Source organism: Lethenteron reissneri, chromosome 18 (assembly GCF_015708825.2).
Source record: "Lethenteron reissneri isolate LAM-NWPU_2019-01 chromosome 18, ASM1570882v1, whole genome shotgun sequence".
Taxonomy (NCBI): Eukaryota; Metazoa; Chordata; class Hyperoartia; order Petromyzontiformes; family Petromyzontidae; genus Lethenteron; species Lethenteron reissneri.
Window position 1 is genome coordinate 7,480,969 of NC_083796.1, and position 12,966 is coordinate 7,493,934.

At 45.2% G+C, this 12,966-nt stretch overlaps 1 protein-coding gene across 1 annotated transcript in view; it reads right to left on the reverse strand.

Moving 5' to 3' along the window:
• LOC133343793 (integrin alpha-11-like) overlaps positions 1 to 9,626 on the reverse strand; it is a 56,237-nt gene extending 46,611 nt beyond the window's left edge. The window contains 2 exon segments of the mRNA XM_061553625.1: positions 7,220 to 7,331; positions 9,243 to 9,626. Coding sequence (XP_061409609.1) covers positions 7,220 to 7,331; positions 9,243 to 9,291 — 161 coding nt within the window. The 5' untranslated portion in view covers positions 9,292 to 9,626.
• Positions 9,627 to 12,966: the final 3,340 nt, after the last annotated feature.

The window sequence follows — 12,966 nt, forward strand, 5'->3', positions numbered from 1 at the left end:
GGTTATAAGGCAGTGTTGATGATGAATGCGATGGGTGTTTCTTAGTTGCGCCTCCTTGTATAAAGAATGACTGTGCTGCCCCACAGCCACTCGCGGATTTTGTGTTTTTGTAACATTTATACAGTTCTATCACAGTTCATGACAGTGATCATTTAGAGACATTTTGCCCCATTGAGAGATTATTTGGTTAAATCTACAAGAGCAGCAGCACAGAAGGAGCGATCTCCCACTGAGCGAAGGTTTTGACCAACGAGTTTGAAAGGAGTCCCTGATTACACTATAACAAAAAATTTTGTTCCTGGGTAGTAAGTCTTATTTCTAATTGCTTATGCGTCAAAAGTACAGAACATGGCGATTATTCCCCACAAACTTTGCTTTTGTGACCAGGACACAAAAGCAAAGTTAATAATTCTCTCCATGAATAACACTGTGTAACAAATTTATTAAAAAAATGTTCCTGAGAAGTGTTATTGTGTATTTGCTTATGCCTCAAAAGTACAGAAAATGGCGATTACTCCCCACAAACTTTGCTTTTGTGACCAGGACAGTGATATTTTGAAATTTGCCTATTTTCAATGAGAAAACGTGTGCACGTGTCAAAACCTTCACATAAAGTCCTGGTCACAAAAGCAAAGTTTGTGGGGAATAATCGCCATTTTGTATACTTTTGAGGCATAAGCAAATACGCAATAACATTACTACCCAGGAACAAAAACCGTGTTACATCGTGTTACTGGAGCAGAGAGCATGTGAAAGGAAGGAGAGTGAAAGATGAGGGGCGTTTTACCTCCGAGATAAACCACAGGCTACAGAGTGCAACCCAGCAAGTGTTGTAAATACACTTAAGAGAGACGTAACCATTAAAGCATTTTAACTAGAAATGAGAAAACATCAAACAAGCATATTCCCTGAAAATGCCTAATTTATGCGAAACGTCAATTTGATTCTAGGAAAACTAAGCCCCGATTACCATATCATACTAGGCGCAATGCATCTCTTCAGGCATGGATGGATTTGTTTAATAAACATTTGCATCATGGTAAATTTAAATGGATTATAAATAAAGGAAGATAATATCCTGATAACATATGATGAAATATTACTTGTTTTATTTATGCTGTCGAAATTATATCCTTGTTATAAGGCATTTTGCGCCATGTGAAAACCGCCCCACACACGCGAGTCAAAATGCACTGGTGGCTCAGAGCAGGTTACCCGAATGTCCATGGCCCATCGAGAGATAGATTTACTAAAGTAATAAGGGGAGCTTATCCCTGATCCAGAGCCCTATATATTCCTGGCCCGAAGTATTATGAGAACCTCCGTTTGCATGTGTATTGCACGCAAAGCTGGAAAGGACCTTTTAAACTACCCCAGCAAGTGTCGTTGGTTTACTGCGTGGCGTGACCTACAAACGACACCAATAAAGAACGTTGGTCTGCGATGTGGATGCACAAAACAATAATAAAAACCGCCAATATTGGTAATGCGCACCTTTCAGACACTGCTGAATTGATAACAAAAATCTATAGCGATTCTGTTTCGTTAAACAACACTACTGTGTTGATTTGAAACTTTCGTGACTGCAGGAATCCATACTCTTTGGTTCTTTCGGTAAAGTCACGTAGGTAGAAAAATATTAGATCACGACGTTTCGATCGCAACACAAGCAAAAAACTGCTGAAGTAGGCATCAGCAGTTTTTTAAAATCCTTTATATTAAGTTCACTTGCTTGCTTGCTTGCACGCTTACGACCGTGCAAATCTTTCGGTTGTTTTTTAACCCACTTCCCGTGATTCAATCGAGCTGACATTTTGCACACAGACTCGTTGTGCGTGACAATTTATTTTCGTGAAAAATTTTTTCCTAAATTTTCCACTTCTTAGGAAGAAAACAAATTTCAGATTTAATTTAAAATACCAATGTGATAAAAAATGAAACGCTTACTCAAGAAAAACAGAAATGAATAATAAAATAAAACCGATGCCACGCATATAAAGGATTTATAGTGAAAAACTTTGTTTTACGGGTTAATTTTTTCTTGCTGTGGTTGTCTCACCTGGTGACGATTGCTTGCGTTGCGATCGAAACGTCGTGATCTATTATTTTTTTCTACCTACGTGACTTTAACGAAAGAACCAAAGAGTAACACTACTGTGGGTAAAAGAAGTCAAACGGGCTGAGCCTGCCAGGACGACTCATGCCCAGTCCTGCGCCCCCGCGCAATCCGATCCGTTCCCTGTGCGTCGGCACACAGGGGAGGAGGGAGTCGCACATGCCCAAGCGTGGCTTCTTATGCAGCCCCACCACGAGCAAACCACTCGGGTCGTGCACAACCACTTTGCCCGAATGAACCAGAAACCACAATCCGGCACCGTTTCCGAAACTTCTGCTCGAGAACGCAATGTGTCCCCACACTAGCCTGGCCGTTCCCACAGCCCACGCAAGCAGCCCTGAGTCCATAACTGCGCTCCGTCAAGGGAAACAGTAACCCTCGCCACCAAATACCTACTTACTTCTCAGCACAAATGAGGATTTTTAACAGAGGGTTTAGAGCCGGGGGCTTGTGACTAAACAAATAACGCGGCTGCACCCACGGTGCAATTTTAGGGTGTGTAGCAAAGTTGTTGGGGGTTGTGGGCGGGTGTGTGTGGCTCTATTTTTTTTTTGGGAAACCAAAGATGTTTTTTTTATTTACAAACGCCTTGAGCAAACCCGTATCTGATCGTGGACTACTTGAAATATGCACAGGTAATTGTAGTGTGAGCCTCTAACGCTGTTGATGGCAAGTCGATGCCCAGGAAAATAGCGAAATGTCATCAACGCAGTTAAAAGACGACGGTTAACGACTGCAGTGACTTTGTCTTCTAAGATAACAGGCCTGATTGCAAACGCTTCTTTTGAAAGTGTCGTTTTCATCAAGCTTGTACCATTGCATATGACCACATTTTCTTGGTTCTTTCGGTAAAGTCACGTAGAATGGAAATAATAAAATAATAAAAATAAAACATAATACAATAATTCTCACGACGTTTCGGCCACAACGCAAGCAGCCGTCCTGAGGTGAAGAATAGGTCTGTCGAGAAGACAGAGTATGTTTTATGTTATTATTTTATTATTTCCCTTCTACGTGACTTTACCGAAAGAACCAAGAAGATGAATCCCTGCTGTCACGAAAGCTTTAAATCGAAATATGACCACATTCTCTAAAACATGCCAATCCTATCCAATATTGGAAACCATGTGGGGTTGCACCAGGTTAGAACTTGCATGGGTAGACCACCGGGGCTTGCCAGGTGTTGTAGGTGCGGGGCTTCTGAGAGGAATGGCCAAGGAGATGGCAGTGGTGAGTGTCACCTCCCGCTATGCTTGGTGGGTTTTCACCAGGTACTCCCCCACATGCCCATTGCTCACCTATCCAATTGATCAAACATTCCCATGCAGGACCCTCTTTGAAAAAAGATCCTTCAGACTCAGTAAGGCTGCTCTAGGTAAATCATTGGCATTACAGTAATATATATACTGTATAACAATAAAGAACCACAAATCTATAGCTGTTGACAAACATCAACGATTCCAGGATTACAGGTGATGGGTCGTTTAAATGTTAATATATTCTTATTTTCCATGCTTTTTCTTGAGCTTTCTATCGAGTTGTTATCAACAATCGCTGAGAAAATTCTAGTTTTGGAACGCTCCACTTCGCTGTTTACATCATCACACAAACATCAGTTGTGACCTACACTTTCACAGATAAGACTCACGCGTGAATGGGTGTGAGAGTGGAAGGAAGTTTACTCTTGCACACTTTTGCCTTTGAGTGTGACCCACATTACAGCTTAGAATTATAACGATTGAACAGGCTCGGAGAGAACGTAATGCAGCGTGGACCTCTAACTCTTTTTTTAAATGTGACAAAGGACAATGCCACTGGCTGAAAACACTTTAGGACAATTGCTCTCTACCATATCACAGTCTTATGAAATAAAAGTTGCACTCTTTGACTCGATGGTCACACTGAGTCAAGTGGGCAGGTGCTGATTTAGCATGCGATTACGCCCAAAAGAGAGAGGGGCTTTCCAATGAGAACAACATCTGCTCCGAGCTGACCGCCAGCCTGGCACTGCAAGGGGCATTCGAGATTCTAGATTTGAAGCTTTCGTGACTGCAAGGATTCATACTCTTAGGTTTTTTCGGTAAAGTCACGTAGGTAAAAATAAAGAAAAAATAAGAATAATTTATTTATAATTTCTAATATTTTTTTTATTTGTGCTATAATTTTTGTTACTAATAATTAATTTAAAAAATGTTTACTAATAATTAATAAAGAACACAAAGAATGTTTTTACTAATAATGTACTTATTATTTCTTTTATTTATATTATTTATTTTTACCTACGTGACTACCGAAAAAACCTAATAGCATTCGGGATCCTTGTACCACACTGCACAGCACAAAATGCTGTCGTTCAACCTCAAGGAAGCTCTCACCCCCCTCCACCCACCCCCGCCTATTGCACCTGGGCCCCTCCGGCCCTTGGGCACCGGCGCAGTTGCACCGCCTACACACTCAATAGGAGCTACGCCTCTGGGAAGGGACAGCAACGGAGGTTTGGAAGCTTCTCACGGTACCGAGTGGTTTGGTGCAGTGGGCTACCGGGCATGAGGACATTAACGGCCTGCCACCAGCGTGATGGCTCCAAGTTCTCATGGAAGGCGTCTGTCAAACGCCGAATAAGGAGATAGATGCCCCGTTAAGGAGTTCGCCCCTTGTTCACCCATTCATCGAGGAGATCTCTCCTCAAAACAAACAGGCCGGTTTGAAACATCATCCTTGCCCGGGTGCAGTATAGCATTCCTTGCGTTGTAAGTTTGGGGATTCCAGCGGCTATTGTACATTGTATGTGCGAGACTAGGCTACCGCATGCTGACGTTCTACGTGATCCCCACGACAAATGCATGACATGGTTTCCCTGCTGTACAGTGCCGTGTGAAAAGTAACGTCGAAAAATACACACGCTAAACTGTAAGCAAATACGTGCGTTAAGAGTAACGTTTTTCTTCATTCCTGAGAAGTTGTTTTTTTCTATCGGTTACACCCACAAATGCGGCTGGGATAGTGGGCTTGTCGAGGCGGAGTCACTGGTCTGCCAGCTCTCATGAGCATTTTGGTCAGAGATAAGCGGCAAGTAAACACACCAGTAAACTATCATCGTCTCTGGTCGCACGTGATTGGAAAAACCTTACTTTTCTGGAGGAAAAAAAAGAATTCTTGCTATCAACAAAACACCAAGTCCACATAAACTCTAACTGCAGACACTGTTGTGGCTTCAGTGTAGCAAAACCCATTGTTGTACCGTACTTTGTATGCTCTCACGTCTCGGCTTCTTGCCCTTCACCAAGCCACGCTGACCAGCGTGGTGATGTATGGCCAAAAACAACCCCATGGAACGCACGGCATGGGATCGCTGCCATCCAGCATTGGATTGACAAAAGGGCTGTACACGTACAGTTGCTGATTTCGTTCATCCAATAATACTTTGTGAGCTCTGCACCATTACGTAACACGCTGGTACACTCTATTGTAATTGAGAGTAAGACTTTGTGGGTGATCATGGGGCAAGTCAGTGTCAGCCTGACTGAGCCCATTTTATCATTCTAGATTTGAAGCTTTCGTGACTGCAAGGATTCATATTCTTAGGTTTTTTTCGGTAAAGTCACGTAGGTAAAACATTAAAATTAATAAAAGTAAAATAAAATAAAAATCAGGCAACACAAGCTTCCGTCTTCAGGTGGAACCGTCACAACCACGACAGCTGTATCAAGTAAATGAGAGATTGCAGGAGCTACCACTCCGTTTATATAATGGTTGGAGAAGGGGGGGGGGGTAAGGGCCAAGTGCAGCACACTTTTTTATTAATATGGTAAGGTGAGGTATATAATATCAGAAGTGGCTCTGTGGCATCTGCTTCCAAATACCGCGTTCTAACACGGGGTGCTGCACTGCTCTGTGAGCATTGCAAATTGACTCTTCATCACAAGACAACAAACGCACCGCATGTGCAAACAGGATATAACTTTATAAACGGATATAAATAAAAGAGAACATTTCTTTTGAAAGTGCTGCAATTACTGAAACAATAAGCTTTTCAACGTTACAGAGGAAAATAAAGTGAAGCGTTCCACAAATCCCCTAATTGTAGGTGTGGTTGTGGAATAAACAACACAGTCACTGAATTTACTTTCACAAGTCGGAGAAATATCTCAACCTATTCAATAAATGATTGCCCTGTTTGTATTCACACGTGTGAATCACATTACATTTTAACAACAGGTAATTGTGTCTCTCATGACTAAGGGCCACTATCGGTGTTTTCTATTGTGATTCATTCGTACTTCTTTAGTTATTTGTCGCCGAGTAGAACTGTGGGTAATTCGTATGGAATTCAGCACATGTAGCTTATTTACCCTTAAAGCTTACATACTGTGTTCTAACTCTATGAGTGGATTGGCATAGGGCAGGGGTCGGCAACCTACGGCTCCGGAGCCGCATGCGGCTCTTTACGGGCTGCTTCTTGACGATGAGTACGTACGTATGTACTCAGATGCATTGCGGCTCTTGAAATACTGAATTTTGTACCGAATTGGAAAGAAATGGCTCTTATTGTTATTTTGGTTGCCGACCCCTGGCATAGGGCGATACATTATTATTATGTGTTTATGGTGAAGGGGTGTTGACTCAGTAGTTAGCGCACCGCACTATAATTTCAAGGTGCAAAGTTAACTTCCTGGCTGCCTATTAAAATCGTTGATATTTCATCCAGCCAAGGTTCGCCCCCATTTCACCAACCTGCACTGACCAGCATAGTGAGGTGCCATCAAACAACCTCCACGAGTGACACAACATGCGGGAGGCCTTCATCCAGCAATGGATTGACCATCATTATCATCCAGCAGAGGATTGCCAAAGGGCTGAATAGTATATTATTAATATTAACAGTAATTTATTCCAAAAAATTGAAAGGGCATGTACGTTTGTATTAACCTGTTTTCATGATTTTCATACGTTTCCTTTCTGAAAGATGCATACATTTTTTTTACATTTATCCTATCATGTTTTAAAGTAACTTTTATTGAAAGAACATGCACTAATTGCAATGTACAAGTGAACCGGAAGTCCAGCGAGAGTCCACAGGGGCAATGCAGCAGAAGCACTCACCAATTGCTGGATCTCTCCGCATACTGCCGCACAGTGTAGCCAAACTGGGCATCTTCAGGGCCGTCATAGAACTGGGCATTTTTGGTTCCAATATTAAATGCCCAGCACACACCTGCCAAAACAACATCAACAACAACAGGACTTAAAAAAAATATTCGCCATCTGCCATTCGCTTCAGTAGTCATTCACTATCCTCTTGCTGGTGGAAGTCCTTCCCGTGTTTGCGTCATCTCCGACATAAATATCTCAGCAGTCGTCTGAATTGTGTTTGATGTCTTCTGGAGGGAGAGGGGGGGGGTAATGTAGGCAGGGTAGAACGAGGGTGGAGTGGTTTGGTCGTTGGGCTATAATCTGGTGAACTGAGTTGATACCCAGCCACGATTAATTTGAATCGGTCCTCGACACTAACCCGTGCTAACCAGCGTGGTGAAGTACTAAAGAACAACTCGCATTACTGAAAGGCATGTGGGGAGATCTTCAGTCTAGCAGTAGACTCATAAAGGATAGTGCATTACATTGAAAGAAGTGAGCAGGACCAGTGCAGTAGCGACTAAACGTGTCAATCGTAACAAAGTGGAGGGAATTTCATGTCTGAACGGAAAATGCCCCTCAAATTTGGAGTGGACATTACGTGAGAGAAGCTTAAAAGACCTCACTCACATACCACGTTGACGTCTAGCTTCAGATCAAATTGCAGCCGGGCACTCTGAGTGTCTGACTTCCCAGTTTAACACACTTCATTGGAAATGGTGAATAATGAAAAGAGAAAACAACATTAAGGGCTGTGCTGAAAAGAATTCAAAACTAAAATCCCAGGTGACGTGAACCGCAAAAATCCATCCATAAATGGACCCAAAAGGGAGACTAAAAAAATAGGCTGTCATTCAACAAAATCTAACGTTTTTAAACTGGCAGAGTGCAAATCTCTGCTAAATGTGATGAGGCACCAGCTCGTGCAGTGATAACACGCATGACCCGTCTTGTGTGTTTACAGTGCTCAATGTGCCTGGGCTTGCACAGGATTGTGGGTGTGAGGCTTTGAGCTACTGCAAATTATTATCTTTATTAGGTAGAGACCCAGCAAGAGATGTGTAGTTGTTTGTGTTTGTGCTGTATAACTCCTTGATGTGTGTCCAGCTTGTACTGAATGTTGTTCCACGTATCGGAGAGCTATACAACTATAGACCCTTTATTTTTAAAACTTCCTGCCATTGTACCTTAACCGCGTAACTCAACTGTGCGTGACAAATCTTCCCAGAAATAATGTGATGAGCATTCTGCCACATATTAATCGGAAAATCAAATCTTCAGAAAAAATATTAACGGAATTATCTGTGCAATATCAAAAATCTTTTTTAAATGCCCCTACGATTAATTTCAGTTCCTAAGAAGTTTTCACGAATATTTTTTTCGTCCCACCTCCGCAGATCTTCTCTGCTTGCACAGATCATAACCGTCTTAGAGATATACATAAACATCACACAGCGCCTTATTGTTAGTCACTTGTGCGTACGCGTTCTACAATCAAATAAGGAAACATTTTATAGATTTTTTTTAAACACTATGCCCCCTCCGTCATCCGGCCTCAGCATTCCACTTTCGTACAAGCGGCATCTCCCGGTGAATTATTCGAAAGGTCTCTGTCATAAGTGCCATCAGTGCTCGGAAACAGGGTAGCCCTTTTATCCTTTCACATTCAACGGCTGGGGGGGCCTGGCTGACAGCCGGGCACACCCATCGTTGCCATGCGGTGCACCCTCACGGCTGGTTGGGTTTTTTTTGTTGCAACCAAGCAGTGAGAAAGAAAGAAAAAAAAAGAGAAAAATGTTTCCCATCAAGTTTACTTTGTTCAACCAGGCGAGAACTCGAGAGACCAGGATAAGTCTCATTTGCAATGCTGAGCTGGGTAAGCCATAGATGACGAAATAAATTGATTAAAAACAAGGAAAGTAAACACATACTCAGAGCAGGGCAACCGCACTTGCAGAAGAAGCGGCACACTCACCAGAAGCGGCGCACTCACCTTGCGTCAGCGTGAGAAGGCAGACGAGGCCCTCCGTGCGGAATCCCATCCTTGCACCGCCGCAGCTAATTGTCAATTCAGGTCACGTTGCCGGACTGCCCCCAAGTGAAAAGACCCTGGCAACAAGAAAATAAGTGACCGGGATAAAATATATATTAACTTCCGTTGCTCGACACTTGTGAGCTGGAGCATGCACGCCTTGTGGAAATGCCTGGCGGTTGTGCTGGTGGTGGAGGGGAGAGGCGAGGGAGTGAGTGAGCAAATGGTGGCAACTACATAAGCAGTAGTGACAAGAAGAATCAAAGAAAAGTGAATAGGGGAAGTTTTGTGAACAAGTGTGGGGCAGAGCTCCTCCCACAGTGCGGAGGAGGAGGGAGGTTTCTGCTGGCTGGTCTAACCAGCAGGATAAGCACTACACATCACCGGGCAGAATCTGCCTAAGTTACCCTACAGCAACCTCTGTGGCTTTCGTGCAGTGAGTCAGAAGGCAGGCATTTGCAGTACCGTAGTTTGTTGTGCAATGACTTGTTTTTTTTTCTTTCTCAGGGGTAAAACATAAAGGCACATCCCTGCAATTGTTTCCTCATGCCACTGCTGGTGGATGAGCCTCCAAAAGACGGAGCTCTGTAGAGCCCCCTCTAGAGGGTGTTTTGGCCTCCTCTTCCACTCAGGGCCAGACGACTCGAAAGAGAGCTGAGAGTACCCATACTTTATACCACCCAACACGACCTCCCGCATGGAATGTGTACCCATTACTACTGCTGGGTGGACAGCAGCGGCGATGTTACTGGTAGGAACCTCCTGGTTCCACCAGCCCACAGGGGATTCTTGTGTCCGTCCGTCCGTCGTGAATCCAAAAATGGGAGGGGTCGGGCTGGGTGGAGAGGGGAGGGTGAGGAGGGGCTGGGTGGGGAGGGTGGGGCTGGGTGGGGGGTGGGAGGGGTGGGGCTGGGTGAGGAGGGGAGGGGCTGCTCACCCCGTGGTGCCCTTATAAAACTCAACGTTTAACCTACTCACGCCGGCTTGTGCCCGCCCTCACAGTCGGGCATATTTGCGGAATACACCACGCCGCCGTTGACCCTGGCCATTGACCGAGCAACCCAACGTTCCTACCAGCTCCCTCCGCAGGAATGTGTTTAAGAAACTAGCCTAATTGTATGTCTCCAGAGAATTACTGAAAACACACATTGCAAGCCACCTGCAGGAATATTAGTTTGACAGAGAAGACGAAACTCATTAAACGGTAGACATGCACGAACTGTGTTATATTTGCACACTTGAAAATACTGTATTAACAAAACTACATTTACAGCCCGTGTGTAAATGCCCTGCTGGGTGAGGGCCATCCATCTCCATGTAACTCGTTGGGATGAGTTGACCATACTTCACCACGTCGGTTCAGATGTCACGTGTCACTGGCGTTAGGTGTGGCCGGGAATAAAAATCACGCAGTGGGGTACGCAGAGCTATGGGGCCGTCCATAAATGACGTCACGCACCTAGGGCGGGGGGGGGGGTGTCAGACATTTGTGACGATGTGTGACGAGGGGGGGGGGGGGGTTGAGAAATGTGACGTCACATCAAAATGCGCAACTTTAAATAAATATAGACAACACGTTCCACTTGATTAAATAGACTTTTTTAAATAAATGTTTTCTCCTACAACATCAGAGTGCAGCGCCACATTAAATACGCACTACAATGACAATAGTTTAAAGCCATTTGAAGCATGTTTTATTTTGGGGGGGGGGGGCAGAGCTTTGTGACGTCATATTTGAGGGAGGGGCTGACTTTTTTGTGACGTCGTGTGACGAGGGGGGGGGCAAAAATCGGCTAAAATCGCGTGACGTCATTTATGGACGGCCCCTATGTGCTAACCACTGCGCCACCGCTCCCCCCCTTTGAAAGTAGAGTCATACCCCGATTTACGTCTTTTCGCAAATACGTCGTCTCTTTATTAACACCACGACCTTAATTGCGTCGCCTCAGTCCACTTAGTCGCAGACAGCAGCATCATCCTCACTCTCTCGTATCCGTCACCTCGGCCTTCACCTCCACCTGCCACGCAAATTGCTTTGATTCACGCCGTTTCGATATTCGTTGCACCTTTGAGGAACGCATCGCCGACGTAAACCGGGGGGTATGGCTGTTGTGTAAAACTACAAGAATAGTCTTACAGTGGTGGGACCAACAACACACACCGCCATCTGCGTTTCCCCAACGCTGATGTTCCCAGACTGCACTGGCTAATAATCTCAGCCTGTGCCAATACAGTTGGAGGTCCATGTATAAGTTAAGATGCCAATGCCAGCGATGATCATGGCTAGGAATTGAACCCGCGTCGCTTGCCAACCACTGCATCACCACTCACACATGTGTGCATAAGTGCACGCACACGCATGCACGCACACGGGCAGAAGATACGATCGTGCTGTCTCCACACATTAGGCACGTACCAGTTCACCCAAATCCCCGGCTTGCCCCGCGGATTCAATGAATTGTTATGAGTGAGGGTCGCAATTCAATGAAAGAACGTATTCTTTTTGTCTCGTTTGTGCCACCCTGCTCAGTCTCTCGTGCTCAGCTTTTACCCCCCCCCCCCCTCTCAGATCATTAACCTAACAGTAAACATGAGCATATCAATTGCAATCATTAACCGTACCAAAAAAATGATTTAATCGACGAGCATGTACGTACCTGGCACTCGCCACTTAAGCGTAGACCCCAGGTAACGTGGAACATTGGTCCAACGTCGGGCCAATGTTGGCCCAACGGTCCCAAACGCAGAGCGACATTGGCCCAACATTGGCATGCTTACACGGGAGGGCCGCCGCGTGGATGGGCCACGCTCAAACGACACGCGAAAATAAGGTGGGGTGGAACAAAAATCATCGATCGCCCAGCGATTTGCAGCAACGTGGGAACAACGGCGACTGCGAATAACTTCACAAATCATAACGCACCCACAAGCAGCACAGCCCGCGCCAATGACAATGTGAGCCACTGTGGGACAACGTCGTATAATGAACCCTGAACCCTGCACGGGCCGGCGGCTCTGGGCACCCGAGCCGTCGTTCCGCTCGCACCCCTTGGCAACCGAGTGGGCGGGCAGGCCGCGTCGCTCTACGTCGCCAAAAACACCCACCCCAAAAGCAAGAAGAAAAAAAATGTAAATACTCAGTCGTTTGTGCAGTATGCAACAAGAACAAAAAAAAACATCATCAGTTTCCGGGGTGGGGGGGGACAGAGGCGTAGCTAGGGGGGGGGGTGGCAGGGGGTACACGTGTCCCCGGGCGCCAAGGTAAAGGGGCGCCAAAATGAGGCTTACAACGTTACATTATAACTTATTGCGGCGGGCGCGACAGCCTGAAACTACTGCACACATCTACACCTCAACCTAAAAGTTTGGTATGTGATTAAACGGGGGGGGGGGGGGGGGCGCCAATTTTATAGTTCGTCCCCGGGCGCAAATTATCCTAGCTACGCCACTGGGGAGGAATGCACCGGGTCGTTTTGTAGTCGGTCACCATAAATTTGAGCAAATGTGACTTGACTTGATGACAAGGTAAACCGTGGGCAGGTTATATTTTAGTCCTTGTTGGGGTGAAACCGGTCCACAGTTGTGTACGTGTGCTCAAATTTATTTTTGATGGTGACTTCAGACAAGAGGGCCACAAAGCATGAAGACTGAATGCTTCTTTGTACGCCTTCATGGTGTGATCTTT